This window comes from Elaeis guineensis, chromosome 12 (assembly GCF_000442705.2).
Source record: "Elaeis guineensis isolate ETL-2024a chromosome 12, EG11, whole genome shotgun sequence".
Classification (NCBI taxonomy): domain Eukaryota; kingdom Viridiplantae; phylum Streptophyta; class Magnoliopsida; order Arecales; family Arecaceae; genus Elaeis; species Elaeis guineensis.
In genome coordinates, this window is record NC_026004.2 from 89,431,742 (window position 1) to 89,455,696 (window position 23,955).

General features: G+C 35.9%; 2 protein-coding genes across 5 annotated transcripts in view; one reads left to right on the forward strand and one right to left on the reverse strand.

Annotated features, from left to right (window-relative positions):
- Nucleotides 1-8,407: 8,407 nt before the first annotated feature.
- Nucleotides 8,408-14,617, forward strand: LOC105061335 (pentatricopeptide repeat-containing protein At1g07590, mitochondrial). 3 transcript variants are annotated; one of them, XM_019846051.3, is made up of 4 exons: nt 8,408-8,805; nt 11,055-11,154; nt 11,344-12,720; nt 12,823-13,304. In XM_019846051.3, exons 1-3 carry the CDS (start codon nt 8,482-8,484, stop codon nt 12,303-12,305), a joined length of 1,386 nt encoding a protein of 461 aa, XP_019701610.1. In that variant the 5' UTR covers nt 8,408-8,481; the 3' UTR covers nt 12,306-12,720; nt 12,823-13,304. The 3 variants fall into 3 exon arrangements, with proteins under 3 accessions (XP_019701610.1, XP_029116603.1, XP_019701609.1); XM_029260770.2 differs by adding an exon at nt 13,834-14,617 and having other exon boundaries at nt 8,409-8,805; nt 11,055-12,720; nt 12,823-13,595; XM_019846050.3 differs by having other exon boundaries at nt 8,409-8,805; nt 11,055-12,720; nt 12,823-13,802.
- Nucleotides 14,618-20,697: 6,080 nt separating this feature from the next.
- The window catches only part of LOC105061334 (gluconokinase), a 102,137-nt gene continuing 98,879 nt past the window's right edge, over nt 20,698-23,955 (reverse strand). For both annotated transcript variants that reach the window (XM_073246899.1, XM_010945347.4), the window contains exons 3-4: nt 22,292-22,371; nt 20,698-21,482 (exon numbers count right to left, since the gene is read on the reverse strand). In XM_073246899.1, the coding sequence (XP_073103000.1) occupies nt 21,070-21,482; nt 22,292-22,371 (493 nt within the window). In that variant the 3' untranslated portion in view covers nt 20,698-21,069. The remainder of the gene's footprint in view (nt 21,483-22,291; nt 22,372-23,955) is intronic.

Genomic DNA, 23,955 nt, shown 5'->3' on the forward strand with positions numbered 1-23,955 from the left:
TGCTATCCTAAAATAACAGCGGAATAATTAGTCAATAATTTAAATCCAAAGCATAACGATCTAAATTTCTATCTTTAATATCTCAATAAATTCAATAATGATTCATAGGCCTTACATCAAATTCAATAAGCCTTTCAACCTAAAATAAAAGTATGGAGATTCTGCTTCTGATCACTCTTCCATTCATATCTTGTATCATCTTAATTCTTCAACATCTGTAAAAACAGTAAAATAAGACGTAATGAGTTAGACAGCTCAGTAAGCAATGATCACTTTTCAACAGATTTCATCAGGCATTTAAGTAAATAATCATTTATAGAAAATAAGCATATAGAGTTCATCAATTCAAAATCAATTTCAATTATGCAACATAATTCATGTCAATTTCATTTCTTTTTTGAAAATTCAAGTTTCTTTCAAGATTTCAATTTCTTTCATTCTTAAATTCTTTTCGTCAACCACGAGCTATGACCACATTTTTCCTGTGGCAGGATCATAATACTGCGTATCTGCTTGCGGTAGGCTGCGAATCATCTGGTAGCCATGTCCTTTGGAACCGCTGGTCTCGCTGGCAGTTTGTCGCTGGTCTCTCTGACGACATGTCGCTGGTCTCACTGGTGACATAAACCCTCAGGACAATCAATTGCCAACGTATATGTCCCCATTGACGGGGTCTTTTACATAGTCAGGTTGTCAATTCATAATGTTTCTTATATCATAATTCTTCATAAATCATATTTCATATTCTAATTTCGATAATAAAATATATAATCATGTAGTATCGAAATCAATCAATATAATGCATCATGAAATCAATATGTTCCATCATGCTTCATCATAACATTTCAAATAAGATATTTTCATAACAAAATACCATTCATCCAATTCATGCATCGTTTCACAAATCATGTCAGAAAAATACATTATAATTTACCGATAAATCTAGAAAAAGTGAAACATTACTTACCTCGAACGCATTTCAATAAATCCACATAATTCTATAAATTTTCTTTCAAAAATTCTGTTCGTAGATCATATCGCGATATCCCATGGTCAAACATCCACAATCCTATACCGAATCAATTTCAATAATTAGAAAGAATACGAATACCATATTTCAACGGTTTAGATTGGGTCCGATCATCTAATTTCATCTAATCAAAATCTAATTAGGACCTAAACGATCCAAAGTTTGACTATCAGATCAAATCGGATTCGAAGTGATAGGACCGAGATTTCTTCATTGGTTTCATAAAATCAAGTGGAGAGAGAAAATGAGAGGAGAGAGAAATCAATGAGGTACAATTCGAATTGATCAGATGACACAATCCAACATTATGATTGGTCCAATATCTCGAGTGGTGAAATCAACATGATCAAATCAAGATTAAATTGGGATCATGGATAATTAAATTGATAAATATCGGATCTGATCAAGGTAAGTACCAGTACACTATCCGACAACCATGAATCAGGGTTCTTTATTAGAATCAGATCAGAATTATTAAAAGAAATTTTTTCATTCACTAACCTTTTTTACAGAGAGAATCAATCAAGAGAGAATATTTTAGAGAGAGAAAATTCTAGAGAGAGAAAATTTTAGAGAGAGAAAGTCCAATTCTAGAGAAAGAAAATACTAGTTCAGGCTGAAGAGAGAGAGGGAAGAGAGAGAAACTCTCTTTCTCATATTTTATTATTTATATCATTATTTATTAATTAATTTTATTTTTCTTTCTTCTTTTCTTTCTTCTTTTTTTTTTTCTTCACGAAAGAGAGAGGAGAGAAAATCTTATTTATTAGTATTATATTATTATTATATTATTTTTTACTTCTTTTTTCCCTTTTTTTTCCTTTTCTTTTTTCTTTTCTTTTTCTTTTTCTTTTCCTTCTTTTTCTTTTCTTTTTCTTTTTCTTTTCCTTCTTCTTCTTCTTTTTCTTTTCTTCTTCCCATGGGCTTGTTTTGACAGAAATAGGGGATCTTTAATCCCCTCATTGGTTGGCCGACCGGTGGCGCAGCCGGCGTGGGGCGGCCGTCGGCAGGAGGGTAGGCGATCCGGCGGCAAGAGGGGGACCAAACCGGTGGTCGGCGGTGACCACCGACGTCGGAAAACGGCAAAGAAAGATTTCTTCCGCAATAAAATCCGACGACTCCGGTCGCCGGCAAGTGTGCACATCGGCACGGGAAGGAAGGGGGAGAAGAGAGGAAGGGGAGGAGGCTTACCTCCGTCGCCGGCGAAGCTTTTCCGACGAGAAATTGGATGGCACAGGGATGGGTCTCCGTGAGGAATTTCCGACGATTGCCGCCGTTTTGCCCCAGAATTCTTTGGTAGGAAGAAGGGAGAAGGGTCTCCCCTTTAAATAGAACCGGAGGAGAGGAGTTTGACTCCTCTCCGATGAGATTTCCAACTCCGATTAGAAGCCGGTCGGGAGAAGAAGACTCCCTGCGGGAGTCTTCTTCATTTTTTTTTTGGGCTTTATTACATGGGCTGGGATTTGTTATTGGGCCAGGCCATCACATTCTTCCCCTCTAAAAGAAATTTCATCCTCGAAATTTTTCTTGCCTGAGTCTTCATAGTTTTTTACTTGAATCTCATCCACAAATATTTCAATATTCTAATTCTTGATATAAATTTATTCTTAAATCATTCTATAAGAAAAAGTAAATACATCAAATATTGATCTGAACGGAACCATCCATTTTCTTATTTATCAAGATCAACGTCTCAAAGATTTTCAATGTTTCAAGATTTTGAAATTATAATCTCATTTCTTATAAAATCATGTTCAATATCTCACGACTCAAATTAAAATTAAATCCATCTCTTGTAGGTAGAAGAAAATCAATGTCTCTATTTTTGCATAAGAACTTCATTCATCATCATCATTTATTTTTTTTTTAAATATTAACCACTCTTAATTTTAACCCATCATAAGATAGGAAAACATACTTCTATGAATTATATGATGACATCCTAATCAATCAAAATTCAAAAATATTTTTTCTTATTCGTACTTTCAAAGGTTGAAGATTTATCATTTCAATCTTATTCTCGAACTTTTGATATTTTAATTCTCGATACAATTTCATCATTAAGTCATTTCATAAAGATCAATATCACCATTGTTGATTGAATCAATATCACTATTTCTAGTCATCGAAATTTTCTTACTCAAACCCTCAAACTCTTAAATATTCTCATTCTTGAAGCAAATTTTATCATTAAGTCATTCCATAATAAAAATCAATAATTCAAAAATTGATCTAAATCAAAACTATATTTTTCTTATAATCAAAATCAATATCTCTATTCTAAGTAAGTATATCAATTTCCTTTATCTAAACATTAACAACTCTTAATTAATCGATTCATTATCAAATTAAATTATAAATAACTCCAATCCATCTTTTGTGGAATAATCGTCAATATTAATAGATAACCTCAATCTTTTCTATTCAGTCAGAGAAATAATAATGATCACAAGAGTCCAAACTTCATATTTTATTATACCCTGGAGATAAATATTTAAGTATAATAATCTAAGATCAAAATCATCATTCGATAAACGATCTCAAATTCTTCCTAATAAATAGAGAATTATAAAATTTAATTCTAGGATAGAGAAAATTTATCTCTAAATATTCTAAATAAAAAATCAAGGATCCACTCATTCTAGAATTAGGATGCTAAATATTTTTGTAGCATAGTAGGTGGAAGCACTACTTTTAAAAATCACATTAGGATATCTAAGATAATTCAAAATTTTAAAATATTATTCTTTCTAATATCAATAAATTTTTTGTATCAAACCATATCATCCATCATAATTCTTTGACTCAAAGAATCAACATTCCTGACTTACTCAAAGTAATCCAGATTATCATGCTTCTACTGTGCACTCTGATCTAACAATCAAAATTTCTTAGCTTCACCAAAAAAAATTTTGATCAAATTATTTCTTTACTTTATCAATAGAAAAGATCTAAAATTTTAAATTTCAATTGAAACCAAAGATTAACTTCTGATTCTCATTCATATTTTTACTGGTGTACAATAATTTTGATTAACCCTTGAGTCCAATATCATATTTAAACCATCATATAGGTTTACTATAATCAATATGAATCAAATCTTAATTCTCATATCAATTCAATTTAATAATTTTCAAATCAAAATCTTTATAAGTCAAGTCAATGAAAAAAATCCTTCGATGCTCCACCAAATTTGGACATAATTAGAATATATATGGATTTCAAATCATTAATTTTTTTTTTCTAAAATTTCTATCATCAGGATCTTCAATATCTATCAAATATCCTTTCATAATAATCATACAAGCTTCAAAAAATCAAATCTCCATTTAATAGTAGATTCAATTAGGGACCTCGTTAACAAAAACAAAGGAACTCCATATTAATTCCTTAATTCAAAATTTTTAAATTATAAATTTATATGGATCTCTTAATCTGAAATAAATATAAATCAGATCTTTTATCTTAATCTGAAGATATAAATTTTTTATTAACAACCTCAACAATAATATGAGAAAATTTTTTGATCAACTTAGATACGAAATCTTTAAATTGAAATTTCATATACATCATGTAGTCTTCAAGAGACATAATAAGATCCATTATCTAGATCTAAGGATGATGATTCAAGATTCCAGTACGATGAATATCCTACAATCTCAAAATCAATTTCATTAATAAGAAATAGGCTTCTTCGCAATATCCTCAAATATGCATTCATCCTAATATGCCACTTTATATATAATCCACATACCAAATTCAATTTCGATAAATATTTCAATCAAGCATCATAAAAGATTTTCTTAGTCCATCCTGGAACAATATTTTATTATCAAATCTTTACCTTGCCAATGATAGTCAACTTCTCAACTAGAAGTAATATCATAGTATTATTCTCACATCAAATTTGAACTTACAATTCACTTGAATAACCAATGATCAAATTAATAACTATAATGCACAATAAAATTTTATGTCAATCCTTTTGTGATTACTTTCAATCAAGATCTAACTAATCATATCATGATCAATAGATCATCCATCATATTTTAAATTCTATATGTCATAATCTCTTATGATTCTTTTATATATAATCTCAATATTTAATCAAAATTTATAAATATTTCTCTCACTACAATCATCAAAGATCTACACTATAATATCCCTGGTGTCTATCCACTTACACCCATTCTATATCTGATTCTATGTTTCATAATTTATCCACTTATACTCTGATACCACTTTAATTGTCACGTCCCTGATCCGAGATTTTGAATCGAGGGTCATGGCAACCATCGCATACTCATAGAAAACTCTTCCCATAAGTATGCAAGGCATCTTATCATGCTATTCTAAAACAACAGCGGAATAATTAGTCAATAATTTAAATTCAAAACATAACGATCTAAATTTCTATCTTTAATATCTCAATAAATTCAATAATGATTCATAGGCCTTACATCAAATTCAATAAGCCTTTCAACCTAAAATAAAAATATGGAGATTCTGCTTCTGATCACTTTTCCATTCATATCTTGTACCATCTTAATTCCTCAACATCTGTAAAAACAGTAAAATAAGAGGTAATGAGCTAGACAGTTCAGTAAGCAATGATCACTTTTCAACAGATTTCATCAGGCATTTAAGTAAATAATTATTTATAGAAAATAAGCATATAGAGTTCATCAATTCGAAATCAATTTCAATTATGCAACATAATTCATGCCAATTTCATTTCTTTTTTGAAAATTCAAGTTTCTTTCGAGATTTCAATTTCTTTCATTCTTAAATTCTTTTCGTCAATCACGAGCTATGACCATATTTTCCCTGTGGCAGGATCATAATACCGTGTATCTGCTTGCGGTAGGCTGCGAATCATCTGGCAGTTATGTCCTTTGGAACCGCTGGTCTCGCTGATGGTTTGTTGCTGGTCTTTCTGGTCTCACTAGCGACATAAATCCTCAGGACAATCAATTGCCAACGTATATGCCTCCATTGGTGGGGTCCTTTACATAGTCGGTTGTCAATTCATAATGTTTCTTATATCATAATTCTTCATAAATCATATTTTATATTTTAATTTCGATAATAAAATATATAATCATGTAGTATCGAAATCAATCAATATAATGCATCATGAAATCAATATGTTCAATCATGCTTCATCATAACATTTCAAATAAGATATTTTTATAATAAAATATCATTCATCCAATTCATGCATCGTTTCACAAATCATGTCAGAAAAATACATTATAATTTATCGATAAATCTAGAAAAAGTGAAACATTACTTACCTCGAACGCATTCCAATAAATCCACATAATTCTATAAATTTTCTTTCAAAAATTCTGTTCGTAGATCATATCGCAATATCCCATGGTCAAACATCTACAATCCTATACAGAATCAATTTTAATAATTAGAAAAAATACGAATACCATATTTCAACGGTTTAGATTGGGTCCGATCATCTAATTTCATCTAATCAAAATCTAATTAGAACCTAAACGATTCAAAATTTGACTATCAGATCAAATCGGATTCGAAGTGATAGGACGGAGGTTTTTTCATTGGTTTCGTAAAATCAAGTGGAGAGAGAAAATCAGAGGAGAGAGAAATCAATGAGGTACAATTTCAATTGATCAGATGACACAATTCAACATTATGATTGGTCCAATATCTCGAGTGGTGAAATCAACATGATCAAATCAAGATTAAATTGGGATCATGGATAATTAAATTGATAAATATCAGATTTGATCAAGGTAAGTACCAGTACACTGCCCGACAATCATGAATCAGGATTCTTTATTAGAATCAGATCAGAATTATTAAAAAAAAATTTTTTCATTCACTAACCTTTTTAGAGAGAGAATCAATCAAGAGAGAATATTTTAGAGAGAGAAAATTCTAGAGAGAGAAAGTCCAATTTTAGAGAGAGAAAATACTAGTTCAGGATAAAAAGAGAGAGAGGGAAGAGAGAAAAATTCTCTTTCTCATATTTTATTATTTATATCATTATTTATTAATTAATTTTATTTTTTTTCTTCTTTTCTTTTTTCTTTTTTTTTTCTTTTTCTTCACGAAAGAGAGAGGAGAGAAAATCTTATTTATTATTATTATATTATTATTATATTATTTTTCTGCTTCTTTTTCCCTTTTTTTTTTCCTTTTTCTTTTCTTTTTCTTTTTCTTTTCCTTCTTTTTCTTTTCTTTTTCTTTTTCTTTTCCTTCTTCTTCTTTTTCTTTTCTTCTTCCCGTGGGCTTGTTTTGACCGAAACAGGGGATCTTTAATCCCCTCATTGGTTGGCCGACCGGTGGCGTAGCCGGCGTGGGGCGGCCGTCGGCAGAAGGGGAGGCGATCCGGCGGCAAGAGGAGGACCAAACCGATGGTCGACGGTGACCACCGACGTCGGAAAAACAGCAAAGAAAGATTTTTTCCGCAACAAAATCCGACGACTCCGGTCGCCGGCGAGCGTGCATATCGGCACGGGAAGAAAGGGAGAGAAGAGAGGAAGGGGAGGAGGCTTACCTCCGTCGTCGGTGAAGCTTTTCCGGCGAGAAATTGGACGGCACAGGGACGGGTCTCCGTGAGAAATTTTTAGCGATTGCCGCCGTTTTGCCCCGGGATTCTTTGGTAGGAAGAAGGGAGAAGGGTCTCTCCTTTAAATAGAATCGGAGGAGAGGAGTTTGACTCCTCTCCGATGAGGTTTCCGACTCCGATTAGGAGCCGGTCGGGAGAAGAAGACTCCCTGCGGGAGTCTTCTTCATTTTTTTTTTTTTGAACTTTGTTACATGGACTGGGATTTGTTATCGGGCCGGGCCATCACAATGTATCTATGCACATAGCCAAATATAGTTATTTGTTTTTGTAGCAGCATATCAGGATGAATATTTGATGAATAAGATTTACAAAAATGAATGGCTTTGATTGATGGTATGTACGGTGATATATTTTCATCTCTTTCTAAGTGTGTATAAAAAAGAAAGAAAGAAAGAGGGAACAAAAAGTGGTTAAAACTTAAGAAAAATTTTTTGTACACCATTTGCAGTGTAAAAAATCTAATGTGGAGCATATCGCTGCATCCTATTGGATCACATAGTCACTAATTTTTAATACATATTTAATGTTCACAATTCTTTTTCTTCATTTGAAATTTTGGACGATGAAATAATCATTTTTTTTTAAAAAATTATGATATTCTATATCAATATTATAATATTTTATATTAAAATTATAATTTTTTATATAAAATATCATAAATAATGATGCGCTTCACTTTGGATTTTCTACAGTACCGATGGTCTACAAAGAGTTTCTCTGACCTTAAAACAAAGCAGGCCCAAATGGCCCTGGCCCCGTGGGCCTTGCTCAGGACCCAATGGGACCGCGTACAACCTAACGCCTCTCTCTCTCTCTCTCTCTCTGTCTCTCTCGACGTGAGGCGATGCCGCGATTCCGACTCCCGTTGTTTTTGTGCCGGAGGAGCCGTGATCTCCACCTCCACTCCATCCTCCGGAGCTTCGCCTCCTGCCCCCTCCCTGTGGCATCGCCTCTAGATTTCCCCAAGCCCCAAGAACGAGAAGGAGAACCCTCGGAGGAGAAGCCCGGCGAGACGCTGTCGTCGAGGGTGGAGAGGCTGACGAGGGGGGAGTCGGTGGTGTCCGCCTTCCAGAGATGGATGCGACAGGGATTTGCCATCCACAGGGGCGACATCTTCCACGCCATCAATCGACTTCGGAAGCTCAAGATGAACAAGAGAGCTCTCGAGGTTAGTGTCCGCATCGATTCAATAACGCAAATCTCTGTTTTTTGGATTTATACTTGATAAAAAAAAAATTATTGTTATTATTATTTTGGATAAAGATTGCGTTTTTGTTGATCCTCTTTTGCTGTTTGCTTGGAGAATTGGGTGTTGATGTGGATTTTTTTGGGAATGGACATGGTGGCGAGTGGCGTTATAATCGAAAATTGCTTTAATCTATGCTTTTCTGTGCAACAATATTTACACGGTCACCTGTAAATATGTTCATTGTGGTAAAAAAAAAATTGTGGCTTTATTAGGTAGACTTTTGTTTGGGTGCTGAGACCGAGCAAATTGATCTTTTGTATTCTAAATTGGAAGTTTCAGAGAACAAATAACAAGGGGAGAACTAATCATACTTGTTGTGCACGAAAAAGTCATGATAATATGGCGAAGATCTGAAGGATGCATGGTGACACAGAAATGTTGGGTTATGGTTGGCATCAAGACTCAAAAGAAATGGGGAAGTGATGCGTAGTGTAATCATTCAAGGAGGATCTACAACATTAAACCATCCAATCGAGGATCATTTCATTGAGAGGCATTGAGTCATTTAATTATAAGACATTTCTTTATTCACATTCCAATGTAATCTTGGGGTTGGATTATCTTGGAAAAATAACTTAAGAAACTTGTAATTTGCAGTTACAGTGATGGTATAAAGAGATAGTGTGATAAAAATTATGATGAGCAAGTTTTTGTTTGGAGTCCATACAAGATAAGAATTTGCAGCGATGACTGGATGGGATTGGCCTTGCAGTTGCAGATGCTTTTTTTTTTTTTTTAAGTATGGTGGGTGCCACTTATACTGATTTGTCTTTCGACCAATACAAAGACATAAAAGAACAAATACTCTGACATTAATAATAAGCCATTGCTGATTTGCAAGAGTAACCCTAAGTCGGAGGTGTTGTCCCCTTCAATGTGACTACCTTCTACTATCACGTCCATTATACACTATCATCAGCTTATCTCATCTCTTGTTCCCATTTCATTTTTTTTCCTCCAATTTCTGTATAATATAGATTTATCAGATAGTTTTGCATTTCTAATTGTATCGCTTCCTTACAACTGCCCCATTTTTCAAATTCCTCTTCCGATTCAGTCCTTCTACACCTCATTTCCAACACTCCTCCTAGATAGGGCTTTCTGAGGCTTTCTTTGCATATGAATGTACAAATCCATTCAGTGTGCATCAATTAATCCTCTAGGATACTGTTTCTTAAATTTTTGCAGTGTTTTCATATGCCTTGCTTGAATCTTTGAATGCAGTGATATTTCATACCCTTAATTTGGGTTATATTTGTATTCATGAAAAGGATATGCTAGACAGTGTAATGACTTTTCTCTGCATCAATCAAACTGTTAGCTATGCACTATCCCAAGTAAATTACATCATTTTTTGTGCAATCTTGTAAGGAAAAAACAAGCTCATATAAAGCAACTAGAACTTCTTTTATTGTCATTTCCTTTTCTGTTATAGTAAATGCACCATGATTTCTTGGTGAATCAAGATCTTCAAGTCTCTTATTTGGTTGCATGATTGAATGATATGTTAAGAGCATCTTTTGATGGTGTAGAGATTTCTGCAGATCGAAGCTAATGCCTAGCCTCTACTGTTGTGACAAAACACTCCTTAATCTGATGGGGTAGCATACAACTTTATGCATCAATAAAAATGGCATCTTAGTGCATGAGACTCCCGCCATTACAGGATCTACGGTAGGTCAGATGTACACAGCTTTATCCCTGCATATGTAGAGGTTGTTTCCATATTTGAAACTCATGACATGTAGGTCACAATAGAACAACCTTACCATTGCATCAAGTTTTGTCCTCACAACTTTGTGTCCCTATGACAGAGAAATTTACAAAAAGGAATTTCCTATTTCAAGATTTGTCATGATGGCCATCTTTGTCAGAAACATGCATGGTGTATTATTTCCAATAAAATAATCACTGCGATAAGGTTAAATTAGAACCATTAGATATATATGAGTTTTCCATGGCTCGCATAGGTAAATGATTATGGAAAATTGTACTATATAGTACAGGAAGGCATTATGTGCTGCCCCTGTGTTATGGTGCATTCTATATATTGATACTGGTCATGTTTTGATTTTGGATAACCTTACTGAAGTCTTTTGTCTGAAATTGAGAAGGCAACAAAACTAAGACTTAAGTAAACTAATAACAATTATGTGTTTCTTTGACAGGTTATGGAGTGGGTGATTAGAGAGAGACCTTACAAGCTGAAAGAACTGGAATACTCTTATCTTCTGGAGTTTACAACCAAGATTCATGGCATTTCACATGGTGAAAGTCTCTTCCTTCGCATCCCTCATGAGTATCAGAATGAGTTGCTTTACAACAATCTTGTCATGGCATGTTTGGATAAGGGTTTGATTAGGCTTTCACTAGCCTACATGAGAAAGATGAGGGAATTAGCCTTCCCCATCTCCCCTTATGTTTACAACCGCTTGATAATTCTCCATTCCTCTTCAGGCCGTAAGAAAAGTATTCCTAGAATTCTTACTCAAATGAAGGCTGATGGTGTCTCCCCACATACATCCACATACAACATTCTGTTGAAGATGGAAGCTGACGACCATAATATTGAAGGGCTCTCAAAGGTATTCATTGAAATGCAACGAGCAAAAGTTGAACCAGATGAAATCACTTTTGGCATCCTAGCAATTGCACACGCTGTGGCAAGACTGTATACAGTATCTGAGACATATGTTGAAGCAATTGAAAGATCAAAAACTGGTAATAACTGGTCTACCCTGGATATTCTGCTTATCTTGTATGGTTACTTGGGGAAGAAGGAGAAGCTAGAGAGGACTTGGAAGTTTGTTGAAGAGCTTCCTCATGCTAGATCTAAAAGCTTTATGCTAGCAATTGAAGCATTTGGAAGGATAGGCCATGTAAGTAGAGCTGAAGAAATATGGGCAGAGATGAAATCAAACAGAGAATTGAAGTTGACAAAGCAGTTTAATTCCATTATATCAGTCTACTGCAGGCATGGGCTCATGGAGAAAGCATCTGAGATGTTCAAACAAATGGAAGCAAATGGATGCGAGCCAAATGCTATAACGTATCGCCACCTTGCACTAGGTTGCTTAAAGGTTGGTTTGATAAAGGAAGCACTGAAGACTATGAACATGGGGAGGAGTGAAACTATGGGTTTTCAGGTAAGAAGATCTACACCATGGTTGGAGACTACTCACATGGTACTTGAGGCTTTTGCAGATTTGGGTGACTTAGAAAATACAAAAATGTTATTTAAAGAATTCAAGGAAACAAAGTATTGTAGGTACACCTTTGTGTATAATACCCTTCTAAAGGCTTATGTAAAGGCAAAAGTTTATGATCCAGAACTATTGAGGAAGATGATTTTGGGAGGAGCAAGGCCTGATGCTGAAACATACAGCCTTGTGAGACTCTTAGAACAGTTTAAGAACTGACAGTATCACACAAGGGGAGATGCTTTAACGCATAGAAAAAAGAACAGATCAACATTGTAATCTTTATATTGCAGTGAGTCTGGAATTGGAAGCTGATGTTATCGGTTGTGAACATGTCAGTTGAAAGGATGAATATCAATGTGGAGAACAGCTGTATCTTTGCCACATCTGCGCAAATGAAATTGTTTAGCACTCTGGAGAGCTTGAGCAGAAGTTATTTTGATCTCTGGAGGAGAATGGTGTGAGGGATTAAAGGTTATTAAATGAATAGGAATATTGGGATTACAAAATTGCTGATATGACAAGCTGAAACCACTTTATCTATTTTGAAGTGTGATTTCACATCCCTGCCTATAGGACTGCACATTGGTCATGTTGGCAGTGATATGACCTATGCCTACTGATCTACTTTCTGGTACCCTTTGTCCTTTCATTTTTTTTGAATATTGATGTTCTGAAAAATCTCCTATCCTATTATCTGATATAATTAACCAGTGATTTTTCCTGATGTTCTTAGGGGTATAACTCCCATGATATCAGCAAAGAATGATTTGAAAGGAGTAGCTGCTTCTGACAGAACCAGACTGTAGATATTTTGAATACCGAAGGCGATAAAAACAATATTAATGGAAGTAAAGTCAATTTGAAGGCGAACATGATGTCTCAGCATCTTGTAGGATGTTTTATTTCTCCTACAGAGAGAGAAATGTAGACCAAACGCCTTCAATCAAACTATTCCTAGGTTTACCAGCATATATGCTCACATCCTCTAAAAGAGTGCTCTTTTGTACCATACCAAAAATCCACCATCCAGATGAAGTCATCTGATCACATAGTGCATTGACATTGGGCTATCGGTTCAATCAACAGGTATATTGGTGCTTTGAGAGCAGTCTAGGGTTTGGCATGTCTGCTTCCTGAATCATTGCCATGGAGGTTCTGAATCATGCTTATAATCTGGTATAGCATCCATCATCTCTAATCAAGTTGCAATCACAAGATATGGACATACAGGCAACATTAAATTCCCATGGGAAAGCATGCCAGTCAGATTTATGTAGCTGTTGCCTGCACAAGAATACTCTCAACAAGTGGTCTTCATGACTTTCATTCATAGCATGACAAAGGAGGGTTTCTGAGGTTCTAGTTCCATAAGCCTGGACTGAAGGTAGTGGTTATCAAAACCTGCAGCCAGTGGCTTCTTCCAAGATTGGCCTCTATGAACTTTATGCTGTAGCAACTTAATTGCTTGATTATTTGCTTAACTTTGTGCCGGAAGCCCCAAAAATAGTGAGTTCATAATTTTCCAAGATCAACTGCTTGTATAATCTTAGGGAGCAGACGGTCAGTTCAGCTCCAGCTCTAAAAAAGCCGTTGTATTTGTTATGCAGCAGTTCCCTTTCCCATTATTAAATTTCAAATGGCTTCGCTGCTGACAAAATCAATCTTTCATTTTGCATGCATTCCAATAATTTGAATTCCTTCGAGTTGCTAGCACCACTAATCTCTTACTCTGTTTGTGTTTCAGTAATTTCAAATCCTTGGCAAGTGCATGTCAAGTGATGTGATGTAGGGATATGAATGGCATAGTTGACAAGAGAGAGAACAGGATTGTGAGTGCTAACGAGAGCAAAGTGATCTCAGTCTATCTGCCAAATATTCTCTCCTGGGTTTTCTGAAGTCGATTACATAGTTGTAATAATGTAGCCATTGCATATTCTTTTTTTTCCTTATTTTTGATGAAACAAACCAAGGCCTAGCTAACAGATCACAAAAATAACAGGTCCCATTCCCTCTGAACAAAATTCAGAATCCAGCTAAAGTGACGAGGGCAGCAACTCAGACCCCCCAACCCCCCATCAATTCTTTTTCCTTTATTTCCTTTAATAGGATGCGTGTGGAAGTGTGGAACTCTTTGCAGTTCATTTTATCTGTTTGCTGGCATGCAGGTATGTGCTTCTGTTAGGAGCGATTAATCATCATCCAAAACTTTTTGCATCAAATCTGTGGTTGTCTATAGAACAGCATTCCAGATTGAGAAGGCTCCATGTAAGAACCAAGCATATCTTACAACTCCAAGTTATCAACATACAATTATCATGTCAAAACACCTTATGCATATTATGATTTTGTTTTTTTGTGCCTTCTAACACTCTGGAGATATGTGTTAGTATAAAGATAATTGTTTTTCATGTAAAACAAATCAGTTAAGAGCCATTATCCTCACCATGTATGTCCATTACAACAGAATAACAGCTTTGAAGGGTGTTATTTGAGTGCCTGAAATATACATGTACAGAAATAGTCTGTTATCTGAGGGTTCCATTATTTCCCTTCTATTTTGTTTTGGCGGCAGATACCCTTCCAAGAATGCTTCAATTGGCCAGCAGAAATGAGCTGCTTCATGGTCTAGGTCCTTCTATTGAAGCTGAGATTTTGTCCCTTCACTTTGCATATGATACCATTCTTTTTATTTTCTTGGTGGCTACGTATAATCAAATATGCCTTATATCTCTTTCTTTTTTGTTGTTGTTGAGTGCTTTTTATCTTTTTGAATTGGCATGTGGGTTCAGGGTCTATCTAATATAATATATAAAAGGAAGGAATAGGTTAGTGACATATTGACAAGTGGTATTCTGAGTATTTGATATGTCACATTCTAAGTATTTAGAATGATTTATTATAATTTAATAAAAAAGATCAGATTGGTGACCTTTTAACAAATGACATTCTGAGTATTTAGTATTATTTATTATAATTAATAAAAAATTTATAGTAATCATTAAGAGAAAGAATTATTTATTAATTATTTTCAATATTAAATTAATTAATTAATTTTAATTATTATTCTATTTAGTTTTAACAAAATATATAATTTTTCCTTCATATACTCTCTTTTTTTTTTTGTTACCCCATGCACCGCATAGGTTTTAATATTTAGTTATTATAAATCCTCAGTTGTTTATATTGTGAGTGGTGCTGTGTTGGTAGTTTCATTTTCAAAATTCTTGGTTGTAAAACTTGCAGCTTCCCTAGAAAATATTTGGGTCTTCTGTAGGGATCTATTGAACTGAAGAGAACAGATTGGATTCCCAAAGACTTTCAGGTTGGTCTGCTAGAATACTTGCGATTGGTGGCAGGTTAACTCTTGTTAATTCTGTTTTGATCTCACTAACAAGGCTATTTTATGTCAATGTTTTGTCACCAAATAATGTAATTAAGTAAACTGATTCCATTAGGAAAAAACATTTTTATGTAAGAGGTATTCTTCTGTTAATGATGGGTTTTTTCTTGTTAACTGGAAGCAAGTCTCAGGTACAGGAAGCGAGAGAGACTTGCTGTTGAAAACCTTATGAGGTATGAATATGACCCTTCTTTCAAAATGGCGAAAGTACCTGAACTGAAATGATCAGGAATGGAAATCTCTGGTTCAATCAGTTTACTACAAGGCTACCTTTGTGTTCTGGAGCTTCTCTTTTGTTTCTTTCACCTTTAGAAAGGGGTTAAAAAGGCTAAAGGTGATCGGAAGCAGGTCAGATTTTGGTTTTGGTAGATGGTTATATTGTGTCTACCTTTATGTAATTTATTTCCAAGAATTTTTTATTTTTTTTGGGTAGAACAGAGGAGCCAGAGGCTATATTGGAATCATAATAACAGAGTTTACAGAAGAAAAAGACAGCAAATTTCAGAAAAAGAAATACGTAAGATGGTATAGTATATTAGAAGTACAAAGGACAATGAGAAGCTGAGCAAATGTGAAATCCATATAGCAGCAGGCGATGATGCAACCTTTCGAAAAGTAAATAGAGAACCTGCCAGAAACAAAGATTAGCGGGAAAATTAACCAGAAGCACCGTAAGGAAGATCCGTTGGGCTGACGTAGAAAGCCACATGTGAAATAGGCGAAATTCTTTGTGCACTGGCCATGGTGTAGAAAATCAAATGTGGAGCACACTATTTCGTCCTATTAGATCACATGATCATCATTTTTCAATATATATTTAATATACATTTAATATCTACAGTTCTATTTTTTAGTTTAAAATTTTAAATAATAAAAATATTTTTTTTTTCAAAAAAATTATGGCATCCTGTATTGATATTATGGCATCCTACGTTAAAATTATGACTTTCTGCACAGGATGTCATAATTTTTTCACTGAATGTCATAAAGAAGGAAAGGCTTTTTTGTCATTGAAAAATTGATGGCAATTTTTTCACAAGATAGTAATTTTTCAGTGATAAAAATATCTATTTCTCTTTATGATATTCTGTGAAAAAATTATGACATTCTGTGCAGAAGTCATAATTTCAATACAGGATGCTATAATATCAGCATAGGATGTCATAATTTTTATGAAAGAAAAGAGACACTTTCGTTATCCAAAATTTTAAAAGAAAAAGTAAAATTATGGATATTAAATGCGTGTTGGAAAGTGGTGGCTACGTGAACCAATAAGACAAAGCAATGCGCTCCACCTGTGCACAAAGAATTTCTCGATATGGTTGAAAAGGCACATTCATTGAGAGCTTGAAGATGGGTTAAGATTCTCAAGAATTTTTCAATGTCAATGGAGGCGAAATTTTTTGTGCACCGCGGATGGTGCAGAACTGCGAGCACCACCTACTGTGATTGGCTCCCATACGGAGTTAATAAAAAAAATTATTTTTTTTGCATGTCGCATCCTGACCCCATGTGTGAACTTATCATCGTGGGTGATGCATGTGATTTTGTACCATATGTGGTGCACAAAGAAGTCCTCATCATCAGAGATAGGAGAAGGAAGGTTGGAGCCTTCCCTGATTTCATTTAATCAGATGAAATTGTTACATAATAGGATAAGAAGATGAGTAAATTATGCAAGACAAGATTAAAGGAAGTAGAGTGGATGTAGGAGAGGCTTTTTCTCGTAGGGATGGCAATGGAGATATCTTTTTTTTTTTTTTTTTTTTTTTAATACTATCTTTCCTTCCAATCCACACCACCCAAAAAACCATTGCAGCGGCCATAGATGAACAAGCAATCTAGCAGAGTGCCATTTAGAGCGGTGGTGCTTTTACCTTCGTGTGTGATTCTGTTCTTTATCAAATAGTTGGTAGGCACTGGTGTGGGTGCTTGGCTGACGATCTAATGGCAGACTCACCAGATCTCAGATGAGGAGATAGCGGTGCTTCAGAATCACATCTCAGAGGTCCCGGTGCTACTAGAGGATAAGATCCGGGAGGAAAGGGAGAAATGGGCGAAGGTTGCTGTGGTTGCTAGGAGCCTTGGGCACAGGGTTCTAATGGAGTTCGTAGCTTGGGATTTCAAAGCAAAGGGTAAACTGGAAGGGAAAGTGGAGGCTTTTGCTTTGTGCGAGGGGCCCCTGGGTCATCTCCAGTTAGTTAATTGCAATCAAACCTTGGTGGCCGGGTTTCTTCTCTAGAGAGGGTGCAGTCAGATCGACCCTCGTTTGGATCTGGTTATCTCTGATTTTGCTATTCAGGGGAAGATCCTCTACCATTCGGATTGCTAGCCAGGGTGGGCAGTCGATGTTTCTTGACAAATGCACCAACTAGCACTGGAGGCTAGGGTTTGCTCATGTTTGTGTCAAGATCAACACCACACAGCCTTTGCAACTTTGGAGGCTAGGGTTTGCTCGTGTTTGATCCTTTGGCAGCATTTTGTTTACAAAAATATTTTGGTAGTGTGTTCTCGTTGTGGATTGCCTGGTGAAGGCAGTGACTGGAGGAGAGGATGGAGTCTAGTCGGAGAACTTCGTCGAGGCGGAGATCAATGGAAACGCTCAAGGGGAAATGGCATCTAACGAGGGAGAGCTGCCTTTGAAGGAGGCCATGTCACTGGAGGGACTCTTTAGGCCTTGGCTAGTGATGGTGAGGCAGAGGGTGCTTGGGGGTAGCAGCTCCTTTGGAACAAAAAAGAAGGATGAGTCAACCCAAAATGTTATGGTGAATCAGTTCGCGACTCAGGGAGACTCAATGGATCACCCAGACATTCTTTATGGCTGGATGAAGCCATCAAATGTCATACGGTGATCATTCAGCCATTAGATCGAGCAACTATGAGCAAGAGGGGGCTATGGTGGAGGAGCCAGTCCGAGCCCATCTTTTAAACTATTTCAGGCCTCCAACAGTGGATTGGGCCACGGAGGAGCCAGTGGGCCCTGACATTATAAGCCCAAATGATATAGCAGTAGGCCTTCACTGGAGCTTGGGTCTGATCCAATCGGAAAGGGCTAGGTCGCCCGAGCAAAAGGTGATCTAGTGGTGTCACAGATCGGGCCTTCCTAATCGATTGTGTGAAGTCTGAAGGCCGGTGGGCTGAGTGGGTTTGCTCAATTGGAGGGTCTAAAGAAAATCATGAGTTGTGATCATAATCTAGGTATATGAGCAATCGGGTGGTGGATGGGTTGGATGTGGGGCATGGAACAAGAACTATCTCTCACAATCTAGTATTGGATCAAATTAAGCAGGCATAGAGCTCTCCACTTGGAATTCATGTTTCTTTCTTTTATCGTATGGAATTCATGTTGCCAGTGAAGTAGTCTTCGGGGCTTTGCCCCTGACCTCATTGGGGGCCTTTTCCTCGACCTCGGCAGGTCTATACCAAAGTATGAACTTGGTGTTTGCCTACCAAAAGTGCTAAATCTTCGAGTTATTCATGCTTCGAATGTCAGGTTGCTACCTGTTTGGTAGGAATCCAATACAGGTGGCTAGGTTTTGCTATATCCATCAAATTGGAGCTATTTCATCTTGAAGAAGTTGAGTTGAGTCAACAAGCTTTTGGCACGAGTGTCGAGTGTTGTGGTTGAAGTGTTCTCCCTATGTAGGTTGGTTGGCACTTTTGACACGTCGGCATGAGAGCCGAAAGTACTCGAGTTGTCCCATCTATGTAAGTCACCTGGTTGGCAAGGGGGAGAGCTAATTCTTTTTCTAGAGGAACGTGAGATGGAGCGCTTCTGATTCTAGTTCTAGAGGAATGAGAGAGAAGTAGGAATTAGGCAAGGTTTAAATAGAATACGGTTCTTCAATTCTTAGCAACTCCCAACGGCTTTTTCTTGTTTGTTTTTTTCTTTTAACATTTGGGACTCTCACCGCATGCGGGATAATAACCTAAGATTGCATTTGGTAGCTAATAATCTATCTAAATTAATGATAATTTAATATGATAATCTAAATTATTGTATTTGGTATGTTTTTTAGATGGTAATCTGGATTGCCAAGCCTCCCATGAATTACTTTGGGGAGGGGTAGCTATTCAGATTACCACTTCTTTGGCAATGTTGCAATAAAAATTTTGGATAAAATTATTTCTAAAAATAATCACACAAAATTCATTGCCCAACCCTCCCCCCTCCCCTCCAAAGTCCCCTCAATGTGTATCCTAGGCCTGTAGCTCCTTCATCTCTCTTTGCCTGTCTGTGACTCCTCTGCCCTTATCCCCCACCACCCTGTCGTGGCTCCTCCATGCCCATTCCCGCCACTCCAACGACTCCACATGCGCCTGCCTCCTCTCCACCCCTCAAGTGCCTGTGGTTTCTCACACCTCTCGGCCTGCGTTGCTTCATGCCACCATCACATCCATATCATTTCCATTACTTTTCATTAGGAAAAAAAAAGCATCAAGATAAAATTATTAGAGATATTTTAAAAATTTGATTTCACATTACTAGTAATCTGATTGTCATACCAAACATGTCAATCAAGACTTTCCGTAATTTTACTACCATATTATCTGTATATATCAAATACAGTAATTAACATTACTGATAATTTAATAGTGACAATCTATCCTGAAGGCAATCCATGTTACCTTTCAGGATTATCTGGTGATGCATCAAATGCAACTTAAAGGTATGAGTCGGGGTAACGATGGGTTATGTATGGGTCAAACCTAACTCTAGCGTATGATACCCCAAGTACATCAGATAATGAGTCCCAGATTAAGAAAAATCCAATAAAGCATGATGGATAGAAATTACATCTTTTATATCCTACCTCTTCAACTTTTGCCTCGTTCAGTCCAAACCAAAATGGATCCTAAAGTAACCAATCATAATGAATGGGGTGGGCCTAGGTTCACGTGTTGATCAACAAGAGAGGAACAATTGGTTTTTATAAAAAGAAAGAGTCAGGAACCGTGTAGGATCTATACCACTGAGGAAATGGAATTTGAAAGATACAAAGGTGAGAACGGCAAAAACTTGCATCAACTGGCTATCAGCTATAATTGAAATTTATTAGTCTCCTAGCCTATAGGAACTAGTGTGGCAAACTACAGGAAAGCATAATATCAAAGGGGGGGATGCAAAATAAAACAAGGCAAGCATTGCAAAAAATAATTTGCAGTCCTTGTCTACACATATTCAAGTATTTGAACACAATTTCCATCTGAATCAAAGAAACATTTATTTCTGACAGAAAATTTGACACAGTCTTGCTCAAGGCTTCAAGCCAAAGCCTCAGCATTTTATGGTCCAGCAAAGATACGAGCAGAAGCTAAATGGCTAAACGATCCTACCTTCCTGTATTTGTAAAACACTCAAGATGACGCTTAGAGTTTATAAAACAAGTTCTTTATTAGAAGACATTATTACCAACTTCAGACTAAAGATCATTTGTGTTTTGTTTCTGAAGGGCATATGCATTACATGCTGTATAAAGTGCAATTTTTTTAGCAGATAATAAAATGCATTCACTCCCAGCACTCTTACATTCAATTGCAATGCCTCGTGTATAGGTTTCCTTTTTTATCGCACAGAATTCATGTTGTCCTCAAAAGAACGAAAACTGCATTAACAATGGCCTCAAGGCTCGTGGTGGCATCAGCCTTTGCAATTCCCTCAGCCTCGTCAATTTGAAGCAAATCCAACTGTGACTGTAGCAGGCTCACAGGCATGAAGTGCTTCCCTGCCTCAGACCTTCTCTTCATCCTATCAGCAAGTACTTCCACTGGAGCCTCCAAACATACAAATTTCACCCTACAGTTAGGGTAATTACCAGGCTTGTAATCTTGGTCTGCTGACCTCAGGATATCTCTGTACTTCTTTTGCAGTGCTGAACAAGCAAGAGTTACAATTTCACCATCATTTATGTTCTTTCTAATGGCATCGCGAAGTGCTTCAAGCCAAGGAAATCGGTCTGTATCCGAAAGTGGATCCCCATTTCTCATCTTTTCTGTATTGCACAAGAGAGATGATCACTAGATTCTCTTCGGAGAGAAAAAATAATCAACATACAATTGTGTGCTGGCTCAATAACTGATTCGTTGACCAAACAGACAATGTAACAACGAGAACTATGAAGCAGATGGGTGGTGAAAAGTAAAGGATTTGAATGAGCATACCAGAAGATATTGATCAAATAAATTAGAATACAAAGTTATGAAGGGGAATTAGGTCAGATGGTTTTGGCTCACAATTACACTTAAGGTTCAAAAAAAAGCAAGTCTGAGTTTTGTGTGTTAATGGCTAGACATTCTAAAAATTTCATTTAAGGTTTAAACAATCAGCTTAACAGAGTGCATGGTGATTTGTGGAAGCAGAATAAATCTTGCATTATCTTTTATCTCATGACAGCAACTTTTATAGCTGTATCTCATTGTAATACACCTGGTGGAGCTGGTAGCATTAGCAGAGAATTTCACCAAATGATTAATCATTTTTCTCTTAGTCATCTTAGTCTGAACTGCTAATTATGGAGTAAAGAATGGCTTAAATTTCAGACCATGGTAAGGATGGCTAAAAAGTTATATTTCACTGTATGGCACGTGGGATTCTTTGATTATACACATTATATAGAGTAGCAAAGGTGTCATTGCATATATGGTTATGCAGTTAACAAATTGCATATATATGAACTTGCGATTGCAGATGCAAGAGAAAAAGTAAGATGGATGTTTTGAAAGAATATCATTGTAGCAACAAGGTTCTCAGTTTTTGAAAGAATTTCCAACCAAAACATTCAGACTTATACGTCTCAAGTACCTTTATTTTTCTGAGAGTGGAAGTCATCAGCTTCAACAAACCTGCAGCTTAATGACTTTGCAAGCATCTGAGCAACCGTCCTGCCAGCATAATACAGCTTCTGAGACATATTCCAGAACCAGGTTCATAAAGTTTAAGATTGTTTAATTACAGATTTAAGCAACTAATCAAAAGAAAGCATATGCAAAAGCAACATAATTGCTACTCAATCTGCGAAGGAAACAAAAAGCGCTTTGTCAACATTACCGCCGGCCAGATTCAAATCTAAATTGACTTTTATAAAACAACAGAAAGGTAGAACCCAAGTAGGAAATAAAAACTACCAATTCAATCATAAACTGGATATTCCATTTCTTCTCAATTTTTTCCAGAAAAGGCTACCATAAACAGCATTTAAAAAAACAGCAAGTTTGTGCATTTTCTGGCAAAACTAATGCACCATAACATGTATGCTGGGACAGATTTTTGTCCAGGGCAATGAAAGAATTCCTGGTTTCATTTTGTGTCATGACCAACTAGTTTTTCTGTACCAGCTTGGAATATACCAAGCCTTCTCGTTCATGTGTCTGGATTGCAATTGAGAAGCAGGAGCCACCACCCTCAAAAATAGCTTTCAACAGAACTTAAATTCAAAATCCATTGGCCCATTGTTACAGTCTATGCACATTACAAAAACTACTGTACTATGTACATGCAGCATTCCTGGCACTGCAATAGAAGACTCAGGATACACAATGAAAGACTCTTATCAAGGAACAACATTATAATGTTGCCTACAAATAAATTTAGATATGGACTTTCAGAATCTCTTTCCTTGAAATTTAGGAACACAATGACATTATTTTCAATCTGCATCATTTTCCAAAGAAAAGAGTGCATTATTAGTAAACAAAGCAATGAAAAACATTTCTAAAACTAAAGCTTTCACTAGAATGTCTTTGTACTTTTGTCTGCTTCACATTGCATGAAGCAAAACAAGGAGAATCAACATCATTCCACTCAAAACAAAAATATGACTTTGTAGTTGCTACCTAAGGAGATGTGCATGATTTGTACTTTCAGGATGCATGATATCTCTAAATTAATCATGTATTTGTATGTTCAATACAGTAAAATTACCACTGAAATTATGTTCAAGTCCAAACTGAATACAGGAGATGCAATGTTATTATCTCTTGTTGCATAAAATGGTTTCTTCTATGGCTTTTAAAGGAAAATCTAAAATAATAATAAAAAAAAAGATGATGCAACAAGAAAAGAATAATGTTTGGTAATGCCTTGTTTGCATGGTTGACCATGGAAGCAGGAGTTCGAAGTCATCTTTACAAGATACCAAACATGTGATCAAAATACTAACATAGAATTACAATTAAGGAATAGTCCATAACTAGCGTCAAAGCAAGAGCAATGGGAAACATATCTGCTAGTCAGTCTAGAATCTTAACAGGAAAAATGCTACATAGACCAGAATCTATATATATAAATAGGTACATCTAAAACTTTTAAACTAATCAAGAAACATACATTCATAAACATGGCCTTAGAGATATAGCAGTAACAAATAGTTATAATTATTTTCACAATTGATGAGCTCCTCGAAACACATGCTAAATGGAAGTATATATATATTAATCAAAAGGGCAATTACTGATAAAGATGCACTG

What these genes read in the sequence shown, in the direction of transcription:
- LOC105061335 (XM_029260770.2), top strand. Translation starts at nt 8,482, where the DNA reads ATGCCGCGATTCCGACTCCCGTTGTTTTTGTGCCGGAGGAGCCGTGAT. An exon ending in TGAACAAGAGAGCTCTCGAG is followed by an intron (nt 8,806 to 11,054) that starts GTTAGTGTCCGC and finishes TTTCTTTGACAG; the next exon opens with GTTATGGAGTGGGTGATTAG.